The sequence below is a fragment of the Palaemon carinicauda genome, chromosome 18 (assembly GCF_036898095.1).
Source record: "Palaemon carinicauda isolate YSFRI2023 chromosome 18, ASM3689809v2, whole genome shotgun sequence".
NCBI lineage: Eukaryota > Metazoa > Arthropoda > Malacostraca > Decapoda > Palaemonidae > Palaemon > Palaemon carinicauda.
Genome location: NC_090742.1, coordinates 6,039,101 through 6,054,100, shown reverse-complemented (window position 1 = coordinate 6,054,100; position 15,000 = coordinate 6,039,101). Strand labels below are relative to the sequence as shown.

The following is a 15,000-nucleotide window of genomic DNA, read 5'->3' as shown; positions in this document are numbered from 1 at the left end:
AAATGTAAATTGACGATTAATTACAATCATATGAGAGAATAACTAAAGGTTAATCGTATATTACCCGAAATCTCCGTGTATGGAGCTACACACAGGTGAGCTATATCAGACATTTTTTTCTGAAAGACTGGAAACTGGAAAATGACATTTTTTCTTTTTACTAACACTGGAAATGAAATTGAAGTTGATGAATAGCAAAACTGGTGAGATGAACGCCAGAAATACCGACAGACTGCAATGTATTTATGAGAGAACATGTTTTCGTTTAGAATAGAATTAATCTAACATGTAGGCCTATCACTAACCTGCTGGAACTTACGTATTATATGGAATGTGATTACTTATTGATGGTCCAATGTTTAAATTGAATACAGGAATAAAGCTTGTATATATTCAGTATATATATATATATATATATATATATATATATATATATATATATATATATATATGTATATTTATGTATATATATATAAATATATATATATATATATATATATATATATAAATATATATATATATATAAATATATATATATATATATATATATTTATATATATATATATATATATATACAGTATATATATATATATATATATATATATATATATATATTTATATATATATATATATATATATATATATATATATATATATATATATATGAACAATCAAGACAATATTATCACGGGCGAATACTGTATATTCAAGCTTCCACCTCTTCATTTATGGAAGAACAGTCATTGTTCCACCCGGATGTGAAGACAACCAATCTAAAGGTATGAATTGAGTCCTTATATGATTTTAATGGAAAATATTTTCTTTTTCTTTTATGGGGAGATTAATATAACGTTCACCCCTCGGATATAAAGGATTGCAATGGCTTAAACAGAGGTCGTTTTTCACTCTACAATAGGAGACCAGGATCAGTTATATGTGCTGGTTAATGGATGCACTGGATGACGTCATAATCGCTTGAGTTGACAGTGCATCTTTATTGCTAGTTTTTGCGAGTGGGTTAAAGATAATTTGTCAACTATTGTACCTATCCTCTGTTTCTGCATAATTATTAGTATATTATCAGTTCTAATTCTCATTTTGGTTTATTATGACTTTCTTCTTCGCAGGATTTGATCTAAATATTCGCTAATGATATAAAGTCAGTCATAAATTAACACAGGAAAAAATTTATAAAGTGTTCATACCGGTGAAAGTATAACCTTTATTTTAATTCTTATCTCTGCTATGTAAGCAGAGTTATAATTTGTATATCTTTCTATCTAGCTATCTATCTGTATGCACACATATACAAACACACACACACATACACTCACACACACACACACACACACACATATATATATATATATATATATATATATATATATATATATACATATATATATATACATTTATATATGTATGTGTATCTATCTATTTGTATACTCACATACACAAACCCACACATATGTACATACACACACACACACACACTCTGGTGAGAGGGGAGGGGATGGGAGGGTTTAAATTTTTGTGTGTGTATATATCTATCTAAATATATAGCTGTCGTTTTTGACGGCTTGCGTACACTATTAGGTATATAAAGATATACCTTAACATCTGTTAGTATGCCATTATACAAAGCTTCTATTATACCGTAAAACAGAATGATTTTGTCTCTTCCTACATTCAAGAACATATAATCCGAAATAGTAACTAAAGCGGGGTTTACACGGTCGAATGGTTCGTCGAACTCAGTTGTCGAACCTGCTTGTCAAACGGTTCGAAGAGGTGGAGTCAAGCACAAATGCATAAGGTTTGTGGATAATTAAGCCCAGCCCACAAAAGACAGGCGAGAACAAACTTTCTTCGAACCGTTTGACGAACGTGTTCACCAACCAAATACCCCGTTCACACGTTCGAACATCACTTCAAACACTTGTCTGTCGAACTGCGTTTGACGAACCGTTCGACCGTGTAAGCCCGACTTAAGTCTTCGGGGTATATATCACTATTTCTAAGCCAGATGTAATAACTTAGCAACCCGAAAGATAAAGGGATGGAAATGTATGCAAATAGAACAAGTGAGCAAGTCCTGAACGCGGACATGGTCCTCGTAGAGGACATACCTCCGCCAAGGTGACCTAGAGCGCCATATGTCCTAGAATCATGAATTGATGTGACTTCGACTTTCAAGTAACGTTTGACCTTTAATTTAGCTTAACCATTCAATGGCCTTGAAGTGACCTTGACCTTGAAGTGACCTGGACCTTCACGTGACCTTTACCCTCAAGTGACCTTGACCTTCAAGTGACCTTGACCTTCATGTGACTTTGACCTTCACATGACCTTGACCTTCACGTGACCTTCAAGTGACCTTGACCTTCACGTGACCTTGACCTTCACGTGACCTTGACCTTCACATGACCTTGGCTTTCAAGTGACCTTGACCTTCAAGTGACCTTGACCTTCACGTGACCTTTACCCTCAAGTGACCTTGACCTTAATGTGACTTTGACCTTCACATGACCTTGACCTTCACGTGACCTTCAAGTGACCTTGACCTTCACGTGACCTTGACCTTCACATGACCTTGGCTTCAAGTGACCTTGATCTTCAAATGTACTTGACCTTCACGTGACCTTGACCTTCAGGTGACCTTGACCTTCACGTGACCTTGACCTTCACGTGACCTTGACCTTCAAGTGACCTGCTTGACTTTTGACCTTCAAGTGATCTTTGTTCATTTGCCACTGATACTTAATATGACATTGATATAATGCACCAATATGACCTTGACCTTTGACCTTTATAAATTTGAACATCACCCATGGGTTGCGCCTGGACTAGGACTTCCCTGTTGGCTTATGCAAAAGTCAGTGCTTTATTTCTGTCTCTTGATATGGCCACTTATGTCATAGTGACACCAGTGACCCCTGTGACCTTGACCTTGGGGTGACCTTGACCAAAATTTAATCAGTTCTTCCATACACATTGGGGAACTACTTGGCCAAGTTTGAAGTGATTCCGTGTAGAAATGTGGCCTCTACGTTGTCCACAGACAGACAGACAAACAGAGAAACAAACAAACAAACAAACAAACAAACAAACCGAACCGAAAACATTACCTCCGCCAAGCGGCGGAGGTAATTATGTAAATTCTTCTCGCTGGATAAACGGATTTTGAGCGAAGCGAAAAATCTATTTTTGGGTGAGATAGCCATGGCGTCCTGATGGAAGGTTCCTGTTTGGTAGCTTCCTTGGGTATAAGACTACTAAGATATTCCCAGAGAATTTAACCACAGGTTATCACAGAATTCTAACTTCTGGAGCGAGTATCTCAAAGGTTTCCCTTTAAGACATCGTAATACAACAGGGGACACGCATGTCTGGTCGTGCCACATAGCTATCTCCACCCCGAACAGAGTTAACGCTTCGGTGTGTAAGGGCTGAGAATAGCTGGGAGCCGTTCCACAGCTAATCTCACTCGTGGCTACTACTGATACTCGAGACGTAAACAAACGGACGCCATTGCTCTAATGACGTCACGCGCATCTTTATCCTGGCGCCAGTTGCTGCCCATCACCATGATACAATTGTGTAGGGTGGGAACAAACTGAACGAAGTAGTAGGGAGGGTCCATCAGGACGCCATGGCTATCTCACCCAAAAATAGATTTTTCGCTTCGCTCAAAATCCGTTTTTTGGGCTCAAGCCATGGCGTCCTGATGGAAGAGTACCAGAGAATCAATGTATCGTGGTAGATTTTCCCCCAGAGTTAAGTGCCTAGGCATTGACAAAACAGCAAAGTAATCTTAGGTAAGAACCATAGGAACGAAGTATCCTGCCCCCCATTGGTAGGAAGTTCCCATGGGCTATGCCGACGTCAAAGTGGTATTGAAGGGCTATTCATCTTGACAGAAGAGCTTTTAAGAGCTTAGAGATGAAGCAGAATGTTTGATATTTGTATAGGAACATTCTGAAGTAGGCCAGTGGTGGTTGGGCACTGTGTGTAGAGTTCATCTCCTGATTATCAGAAGTAAGTATTCGTGTAGGAACCTTACTGAGACAAGGTGAATATAATTTAGGAATAGACATCTTAAATTCTTCATGACCATAAGAAAGGAGGAATAAATAAAACTATGACAGTATGTATTTCATAGTAAGTAGGAGCTGAAAGAGACGCATAAGTAATAAAATAGAAATTTTATTTCACAATGCAGAAATTAAATAATTTACAGCAAAAGTAAAGTTCATTTACAGTAATAATAATGTACATAGAAATAAAGGCTTGCTCTTGAATCTGAAAGGGAATTTCAGGATTAGTAGGTACTCGTTCTCGAGGAACGCAAGTCTTTAAATAACACATCATGCTCAAGGCATGCGGCACTTGTGTGACACTATGACATTTCACCTGGGATAAGAACAGTTATAAAAGCACTAAGTGTTTTTAGACATCACTATGAATCACTCGAGGGTCAACATAGGCACCCGAAGAGTTAGAGTCCCAAGTAACTCACTGTTCTACGCAGAGTTAGGTGCAGGTTTCATAACACTACCTGCGGCTACCACAAAATGTTTGATTTCGTGCACTTGTTTCGCATAATGTTTAAAGAAAACTCGCGAGGACTTCCAGCCCGTAAAGTTCTTAAGGCTCTCGAAGTCCATGCTCTGAAAGAAGTTCAGAGAAGATGCCACTTTTCTAGGATCATGACCAGCGGGTGTACTGTTCGGATCCGCTCTGCGAATGAAGTAGGTGATTTTCGCTCTCAATTGTTTCAGTGACAGGTCGCTGCCCGATGTTTCTCCTTTGAAGAGTTGGCCTCCACCAAAGTTTGAAGTTCTGCGAAGATAGACCTTGAGACTCTCTACTGGACATAGAGAGACATCCTCCTTCAGGGGGCATATTCTCCAAGGGCCCCATCTTTTGGTGGGTAATTCATTTTTGGCGAGAAACGTCGGATCGGGGGAGAGGGTCACTTCTCCTGAATCAGCAAACAGGATGTGTCCCTCTTCTCTTGATAATGCCACTATTTCGCTGACTCGAGCTCCCGAGGCGAGAGCAAATAAAAATATAACTTTCTGAGTCAGATCCTTGAGGGGGCATGAATCATTGTCCAAGTTGGAGGCGAAATGGAGCACCTTGTCTAGTGACCAGGAGATCGGTTTCGGAGGGGGTGCTGGGCGTAGGCGAGCACATGCTTTCGGCAGTTTGTTAAAGATGTCGTTGGACAGATCAATTTGGAAAGCATATAGAATTGGTCTAGTCAAAGCCGATTTGCAGGTTGAAATCGTATTGGCTGCTAATCCTTGTCCATGAAGGTGAATGAAGAAGGACATACAGAAATCAATGGTGATTTCTTTAGGATTTTTTGCTTTAACAAAGGAGACCCATTTCCTCCAGGATGATTCGTATTGCCGTCTCGTGGATTCGGTCTTGTATTCCTCTAGGAAGTCTAGACTTTTCTTCGAGATCCCAAACCTCTTCTTTGCGGCAAGGGAGAGAAAATCATGAGATGAAGGTCCTTGATTTTCGATGATGAAGCGAAGACAGTCGACTTCTGTACTTGTTGAGAGAGAACTGGGCCCGGGAGAGGGATCAGCTTGGGCTGCAGCTCCAGGACCAGGGGGTACCAGTTGCTCCGGGGCCACTTGGGAGCCACTAGGGCCGCTGTCCCTTTGAAGGTTCTCAGTTTGGAGAGGACTTTCAACAGAAGGTTGGTGGGAGGGAACAGGTATATCTTCGACCATCTGTTCCAGTCCAGTGACATGGCGTCCACCGCTTCTGCTTTGGGGTCCTCGTACGGGGCTACGTACAGAGGAAGTTGATTGTTGTCGCTCGTTGCAAAGAGATCTATCTGAAGTTCTGGGACTTGATGAGAGATGAAGGAGAATGATCTTGCGTCTAGAGACCATTCCGACTCTATCGGGTTTGTCCGAGATAGAGCATCCGCTGTCACGTTGCGGAATCCTTGTAGGTGAACTGCAGACAGGTGCCACTTCTTCTTCTCCGCCAGACGGAAGATTGGGAGAAGCACCTGATTTATCTGGGGCGATCTTGAGCCCTGGCGATTGAGACAACGAACTACCACCGAGTTGTCTAGGGTTAGACGGATGTGGATCGAGGGCGGCGGGGATAGCTTCTTCAGAGTAAGAAGGACCGCCATGGCCTCCAAGATGTTTATGTGGAACGTCTTGAATAGTGGAGACCAGGTCCCTTGAGCTTGTTTCAGGTGGGAGTGACCTCCCCAGCCCTCCAGTGAGGCATCCGTGTGGATGTTGAGTGATGGAGGAGGGTGTTGGAGAGGAATGGACCTTTTCAGGGCCATTGCTTCCGACCACGGCTTTAGGAGGCGTCGAAGTCTGTTTGGAAGCCGTCTCTTGAGGTCTCTTCGAGCGATGGATGCCGATCGTCTCCAGACTCCCGCGGCATCCTTTAGCTGTGCACGGAGCACTGGGTTTGTCACTGAGGCGAATTGTAGAGAGCCTAGAACTCGTTCCTGCTGTCGTCTTGAAATGCGTTTGGATTTCAGTAGTCGCTTGACAGACCCTGCTATTTCCTTCCTTTTCTTCTGGGGGATGGAAAGGCGGTGTGACTGAAGATTCCAGTGGATTCCCAGCCACTGAAACTTCTGAGCCGGAGAGAGGCGAGATTTCTTCTCGTTGATCTTGAATCCCAGGTGTTCTAGGTACTGGGTAACTTCGTCGCAAGACTTTGTACACTCTTCGGGCGATGGAGCCCAGACTAGCCAGTCGTCGAGGTAGGCCATCACCTGGACGTTTCTTAGGCGGAGCTGTTGTACTATGGCATCCGCCAGCTTTGTGAAGATCCGAGGGGCCACATTGAGGCCGAATGGCATGGCCCGGAAGGCGTAGCTTTTCCTTTGGAGTCGAAATCCTAGGTAGGAGGAAGCGTGATGGTTCATTGGAATGTGCCAATAGGCATCCGCCAGGTCTATAGAGACCGTGTAGGAACCTTGAGGCAGAAGGGTCCTTATTTGTTGAAGCGTCAGCATCTTGAATTTGTTGTTCTCTATGAACTTGTTGAGGGGGGATAAGTCCAGAATGACTCTGAGCTTGTCTGAGTCCTTCTTGGGAACGCAAAACAGTCTCCCTTGGAACCTGGTGGACTTTACCTTCCTTATCACCTTCTTGTTCAAGAGGTCTAGAACATATTCTTCCAGAATGGGGGTTGATGGTTGAAAGAACCGCTGGAAGATTGGGGGTGGTTGCACCCAACTCCAGCCTAGACCGTTCTTGATGATGCTGTGTGCCCAAGGATCGAAGGTCCAACGATCCTGGAATTGGCGGAGTCTTCCTCCCACCGGAAGCACTTCATTGCTTCTGGTGTCCCGAGGACTTGTTGCCTCGGCCGCTAGCTCCCTTTCCTCCTCTACCTCTGGAGGGACGACGAGAGGCGTCTCTGCTTGCACCCCTGGACGAGCCTCTACCTCTGGCATGAAAGGTAGTGGATGGCTGCTCAAAGGCAGGGGTGAAGACCGGTGACTGTGACAACACCGGTTGGGGGACCAATTGAAAGGTCTGTTGTGGTTGGGCAACCACTTGGGAGGTAGCGGGTCCCGGAAACTGACGTCGTTGTTGACGTTGCTGGGGTTTCGGCTTCTGAGGTTTCCTCTTAGGCTGAGGTCCATCGTCCTGAGAGGTTTTCCTTTTTCTGGACATGCCCCACTTGTGGAGAAGGTTCCTATTCTCCGTGGCGGCTCTGTCAGTTATTTCCTTGACAAGGTCAGAAGGAAACAGGTGCTTTCCCCAGATGTTGGAGGAAATCAGCCTCCGGGGTTCGTGTTTCACGGTGGCACCGACAAACACGAATTCACGACAGGCTCTACGAGCCTTTATGAAATGGTACAAGTCCTTCATTACCGTGAGTAAGTGGGATTTGGCCAGTACCATGTAGTGATCAGGTACTGCTGTGTCACAGGCCATTACTTCAAGTTGGACTTGATGAGAAAGCGAAGCTGCAAGCCTCTCCTTCGTGTCTTGTTCCCGGCGAAGGAGGTGATCGTTGAGCTTAGGGAGGTCTTCATTAAACTGACGTCCGGCGACGTCAGGATCGAGCCTACCCACGACGAAAGTATGTTGGACATCTTTCCATTGCCTAGTGTCAGGGGGTGTCACGATGGAGAAGGGTCTGCACTCCTCCAGTGCAGGGCAGGGTTTTCCTTCTTCCGCCGCTTTAAGGCATGCAGCTAAGGCCTTTTCCAAAAATGGAAGAATCGCAGTGTCAGGTGCGACATATGTCGGATGCTTCTTGCTCAAGGCAGGAAGCTTAGAGCAGGTAAAGCCCCTGCTCTTAAATGCGGAGGCTAGCATAGCCTGGGCCTTTGCGAGATCGAACACTATCTCTTCTTTAGGTTCGGTCTCCTCCTTCGAGGCAGGTTCGGAACGAAGTCGGACGTAACAGTCCGGGTAGGCCTCGAAGCTTGGGAAGAACTCCACATCTTCCAACGGGACCGTGCCGATCTTGTCACTAACAAAGATCCTGCCGGTCGCAATAACCATATGCTCTGCATACCTCCACGGGTTGGCATGAGAGCAAGCTGGGAGATCCTTGACCGAGATCTTCTTCGTGTCTCTGGATCCAATCATAGACCTGATGGACTCCTGGTTCTCCTTCAGTCTGTCGTCCATGACAGCTCTAATCAGTCGGATCAGTTCTTGGGTAGAAGAGGAAGGATCCGGGGTCGAGGAGGTAGACGGAAGGGACAATTCCGTCGGTGTAGGAGTAGGCGGAGGGATGGACGAGGGAGTAGCTCCAATCTCCGACTCGGTGTATTCCACCTTGTCTTCGTCCTCTTCGGCTCCTTGAGCCATAAGCGTCTTCTCCGTGTCTTCCGAGACGTCAGAGATCTGTTCATCATCCTCGGAATCCAAACGACACTCGTGCATGGACTGAGCCATGACCACATCAGGTTCCACCGTAATTTGGACAGTGGGGATTGCTTCCTTTGGAACCACTGAGTCAGGGGAGGCCTTAGGGAACAACAGGGACCTCAGTTCTTCGGTGGCCAGGTACGGTCCAGTAGCATTTCTCTGGAAACCACGCACCCACTTGCGCAGTTTTTCACGAGCAATGTCTCTAACCTCCGCTGAGGGAGGGTTATGGAAGGCCTCAACTAGGTAGGCCTGGCAGACCGTACATTCCAGTGGATTCCAGAACTTCCAATCCCCTTTCTTGTCTGAGCAAGGGGCGTGAGTCCTGCACGCCGTATGTCCGTAAAACTGGGAGCGTTTCACAGCACAGTAGGCGAAATCGCACTTCATCTGCTCCTCCTGTGGAAGAAAGAGAAAATGAGTATGGGGGAGTCATAGGAATGGCTCTTAAATTAAGTTAATATTAATCATTAATTTTAACTTAAGGAAGGTGTGATGCATAGAGAATGAAACAGTAAAGGAGAACACGCTCCATGCATCTCGCCCGGCTGGTTACCATAGGCTTGGTCCTGGGATAATCCAAATGACCGAGATCATTGGATATAGTTTCCTAGGATTCCCATTATATTGGAACTCCATGGAAAGCCAAGGACAAGGTTGGGATCGAATTCATTCGGTTCCCAGATAAGAGCCAGAAGGCCTCATTAAGGGTAACTGCTTCTGGCAACCAGCCGCGCTAAGATGCACATAGCATGCTGGAAATAGAAGAATGCAAAGAGACAGCATGATCACTAATAGAGCAGTACTAGGTACTGATCTTAGAAGCAAAGCAGCTTATCTATTTGCAAGGTAGGGCTATCTTAGTCTTATGATAGCTACAGAGAGGGGGTGCAAGTATTCTTGACGCCTCCGGGGGCATCCGGCAAGCCGCCGGCACGCCGGAGCTCGCTCCAGCATAGATTCTGGCACTAGAACAGACAATTTTCAAAGTCAGTTAGATACCAGGATGGCGGCCACCGGCACAACGGCGGCACGCCGGCAGGGAGCGGCGGCTCCGGCAGCCGGAGGATGCCGGATTGGTGACTGGGGTAAGGATGGTACAGGTAGTATCGGGTTGCCGGCAGTATATGCCGGCACTCCGGAGATCGACCGGCAAGCGGACGAATAGATAGGAGTAGGAGAGCCGCCGGTAGTAGCCGGCGGCAGCCGGCAGTCCCTCGGTACACGGGGGGCTGGCGGCAAGGGTAGGGAAGTCACCAAGAGGGAGGCAGGTATTGCCGGCAGTAGAGGCGGCAAGAGACCGGCACCCGGATAGATAGAGAGACAGGGGGAGGGAGGAAGGGATGCAGGAAGTACCGTCAGGGTTCCAGACATCCCTCCCCCTCCCTGAGGGGGTGTACCCATGATAGAGACAGGCTCTAGCATCCATAAGCAGGGGTCACTAGGGACCGGGGAGCAGGTAGCCCAAGGGAGGACTAGGGAACACCCAAGAGGGGGGGGAGACTCCCCTATGCAGAGCTACACTAGTAACTAACCTTATAGGACACTATGAAGGTATATGTACCAGAGCGGACAGCACAGGGAAGCTCGGGTAGCCCTACTCATCCACCCTAAGGAGGATTTGTAGGACAGGGGACAGATGAGTATAAACTAACCTAAGCATAGGCTAGGCTATACAAGAGATAGGTGGGGAGGGAGAAGAGAGAGGTCTTCCCAGGAAGGGTTTCTGTACCAGAGCGGCCACTAAGGGAAGGGAGGACACTCCCTAACCTAAGATTAGGCTGATCGGCTAAAACGGTGCAAGAGTACAGTTTCAGCATGGAACAGAGAAACCTTCCTAACCCGACCTAGATCAGGGCTAAAAGTCCTGAACTAGGTAAGGAAGAAGACGTATCGCTATCGCAGGAAAGTCATAGACTATCCTAGCCATAGAGGTAGGCTAGCCTAACCTCACTCTCAGACGCAATCCTAAAGGGGGTTCATTCCTTTAGGGAGGACTGAGAGGCGATATATATACTCTATTAGACAATTAATCCCTTTACTCAGAAAAGGGATCAAGGCTAAATAGAGGGAATGCCAAGGCAGGGGATGAAGGAAGCATATAGGGGTCCTAAGGTTAGGTTAGGCTAGAAAGAATCACTGACTAGCCTATCCCCTATATGGTCCCTGAAGGCGAAAACATTTGCATCACTAGTCAAAAGTATTGTAAAATAATAATGCCACTATCTTCATAACTTAGTCTAGGATCACTAATAAATCATGCATGAACACTTGTATGTAGGCTCCTGGCCTGGGGGCTATAGTAGCCGACTGGTATAAGGTCAATCGATGACCGATAAAAAGCGTCTAAACACGATATAAAAGTTCCTAGCTATGAAGACTAAATAAACTAATGTATTCGATTAGTATATAATGCCGGAAGCGTTGTTGTGGCTAACTAAATAAGACATGCAAAACAACAACGACGCCATAAAATGGCGGGTCCGGTAGAGGCACAGCTCTGCCACAAAACATCAATTATTTCGCGAAATAATATTTACTTTACGGCCAGAGCTTAATTAAACAATACTGGAACCTTGTACTCAACTTTCCAGAAGAAGGCGAGGCTGAAGGTAACGACATAGCGAAGATGCAAAACGATAAAGTTCACACAAGGGAAAATCCGTCTCAGTAGGGCAGCTACTAAACAAAGGATAAAGACGCGCGTGACGTCATTAGAGCAATGGCGTCCGTTTGTTTACGTCTCGAGTATCAGTAGTAGCCACGAGTGAGATTAGCTGTGGAACGGCTCCCAGCTATTCTCAGCCCTTACACACCGAAGCGTTAACTCTGTTCGGGGTGGAGATAGCTATGTGGCACGACCAGACATGCGTGTCCCCTGTTGTATTACGATGTCTTAAAGGGAAACCTTTGAGATACTCGCTCCAGAAGTTAGAATTCTGTGATAACCTGTGGTTAAATTCTCTGGGAATATCTTAGTAGTCTTATACCCAAGGAAGCTACCAAACAGGAACCTTCCATCAGGACGCCATGGCTTGAGCCCAAAAAAGATTAGACGCATCTCTGGTTTTCGGGGTAACTAAGATAAAACCTGAAATACTTCGAGGACAGGGACCTGCGGGTATCCTGTCGAGGAGTCAGAGAACAAACGCAGGATTTACAAGGTACCGGAAATGAATTATGCATAGCCTAACGTAATGCCTTATACCTTTAGGCCCCATAAGGTGAAATTATTCCTGATTTTAGGCTGTATTTTGAAATGAGGCCAATATGCAAGACTTACATTGTCCTGTCTGTCGCCAATCAATGTTGACCAGTACTCGAAAGGTAAATGAATAGTTGGATCAGTAAAGGCATAATGAATTTCATAGACGTAAGGTCAACCTACTGCACGCTTATGAATAACATAGCATGCTCATATGAATAATAATGTCCTTAATATTTTTCTTTTCACGTCTAAAGATCCTTTGAAGAAACGAAGAGCAAAATAGTTTTAAGAAAAAAAAAAGGGAAAAACATCTTTATCTTTCAGCGCTCTTCCAGCAAAAAATGTATTTCGCCTTCGGGAAAAAGGTAAAGAAAGAACGAGTTTATCCGGCTTTCACTTAGTGCACCCATATACTTCCAGGATAAAGAGGAAGGGGTGGGAGAGAAGGACTGGAAAGACTAGAGGAATAAGGACAGGGAATATAGTGACGAAGAGGCGGAGAATCTGATGCTGGGATACATAAGCCTCTCACCTATAGACGAGGGAGAATATTTTTAAAATAATAAAGGAAGATTGGAATATAGGGATAAAAGAGCGAAGGGAGAATTAAAATGTCACGCATATATTTCACGAAACGCTATAAAGAGATAAATTTACTGAGATATATGAAGGCACGGTATTTTCAGTATAAGTATTTGATTATACTGTATGTATATATATATATATATATATATATATATATATATATATATATATATGTATATATATATATGTATATATATATAAAATATATATATATATGTATGTATATATATATATATATATATATATATATATATATATATATATATATATATATATATGTATATATTTATATATATACGTATATATATATATATATATATATATATATATATATATATATATATATATATATATAGGTAAGAGAGTTATGCATTTTGTATATTTAAGAATTTACATGATTACTCTAGATTAACGTAAAGTATAGTGATCTTTAATTATCCGGCTATCACTTTTCATTTTACGTTTTCACTAATTGTCTGAATTAAATTCGGTTCATTGGTTGTCATAATCATATTCTTACGAGGAATTTTGAATAAATTCTAAAAGCTTCCTAAAATCCACAAGAGAAAAGTATCATGAATGCTTATACACCTAACTCTTTGGTCTGATTATTTTCATATATAATATGGAGGGAAAATATTACCTAAATTAAGATATGTTATTTTTATAAATACGTCAGAACAAGAGAGTTTTTAAAAAAATCGGTATAGAGAGAGAGAGAGAGAGAGAGAGAGAGAGAGAGAGAGAGAGAGAGAGAGAGAGAGAGAGAGCTTGAATTCTAAAATCAATAGATCAATTTATTCTCTAATCATTTGATTTTCATGAGTAAATCTGATTGAAAACAGACGAAGCCAGCGAATGTTTTATCGTCGTCCCAAACGTTCAAACGTTCCATGTTAATGGCTGATTCATTAACGTCGTCCCAAACGTTCAAATGCTCCATGTTAATGGCTGATTCATTAACGTTGTCCCAAACGTTCAAACGTTCCTTGTTGATGACTGATTCATTAACGTCATCCCAAACGTTCAAACGTTCCCTGCTGATGGCTGAACTAATAACTTCGCCCCAAACGTTCAAACGTTCCTTGTTGACGACTGATTCATTAACGTCATCCCAAACGTTCAAACGTTCCCTGCTGATGGCTGAACTAATAACTTCGCCCCAAACGTTCAAACGTTCCTTGTTGATGACTGATTCATTAACGTCATCCCAAACGTTCAAACGTTCCCTGCTGATGGCTGAACTAATATCTTCGCCCCAAACGTTCAAACGTTCCTCGTTGATGGCTGATTCATTAACGTCATCCCAAACGTTCAAACGTTCCCTGCTGATGGCTGAACTAATAACTTCGCCCCAAACGTTCAAACGTTCCTCGTTGATGGCTGAACCATTAACGTCGTCCCAAACGTTCAAACGTTTCTCGTTGAAGGGTGAACCATTAACGTCATCCCAAACGTTCAAACGTTTTCCGTTGATGGCTGAACCATTAACGTCGCCCCAAACGTTCAAACGTTCCTCATTGATGGCTGAACCATTAAGGTCGTCCCAAACGTTCAAACGTTTCTCGTTGAAGGGTGAACCATTAACGTCATCCCAAACGTTCAAACGTTTTTCGTTGATGGGTGAACCATTAAGGTCGTCCCAAACGTTCAAACGTTCCTCGTTGATGGCTGAACCATTAAGGTCGTCCCAAACGTTCAAACGTTCCTCGTTGATGGGTGAACCATTAAGGTCGTCCCAAACGTTCAAACGTTTCTCGTTGATGGGTGAACCATTAAGGTCGTCCCAAACGTTCAAACGTTCCTCGTTGATGGCTGAACCATTAAGGTCGTCCCAAACGTTCAAACGTTTCTCGTTGATGGGTGAACCATTAAGGTCGTCCCAAACATTCAAACGTTTTTCGTTGATGGCTGAACCATTAAGGTCGTCCCAAACGTTCAAACGTTTCTCGTTGATGGGTGAACCATTAAGGTCGTCCCAAACGTTCAAACTTTTTCGTTGATGGCTGAACCATTAAGGTCGTCCCAAACATTCAAACGTTTCTCGTTGATGGGTGAACCATTAAGGTCGTCCCAAACGTTCAAACGTTTTTCGTTGATGGCTGAACCATTAACGTCGCCCCAAACGTTCAAACGTTCCTCGTTGATGGGTGAACCATTAAGGTCATTCCAAACTTTCAAACGTTTTTCGTTGTTGGCTGAACCATTAACGTCGCCCCAAACGTTCAAACGTTCCTCGTTGATGGGTGAACCATTAAGGTCGTCCCAAACATTCAAACGTTTTTCGTTGATGGCTGAACCATTAACGTCGTC

General features: G+C 43.9%; 1 protein-coding gene across 1 annotated transcript in view; it reads right to left on the bottom strand.

Annotated features, from left to right (window-relative positions):
• Positions 1–15,000, bottom strand: part of LOC137658034 (uncharacterized) — a 58,224-nt gene that overhangs the window by 41,619 nt on the left and 1,605 nt on the right. Inside the window, exons 1-2 of the mRNA XM_068392750.1 lie at positions 14,680–15,000; positions 13,535–14,635 (exon numbers count right to left, since the gene is read on the bottom strand). The exon at positions 14,680–15,000 is cut by the window's right edge and continues 1,605 nt beyond it. Of these exons, the coding sequence (XP_068248851.1) occupies positions 13,535–14,635; positions 14,680–15,000 (1,422 nt within the window). The remainder of the gene's footprint in view (positions 1–13,534; positions 14,636–14,679) is intronic.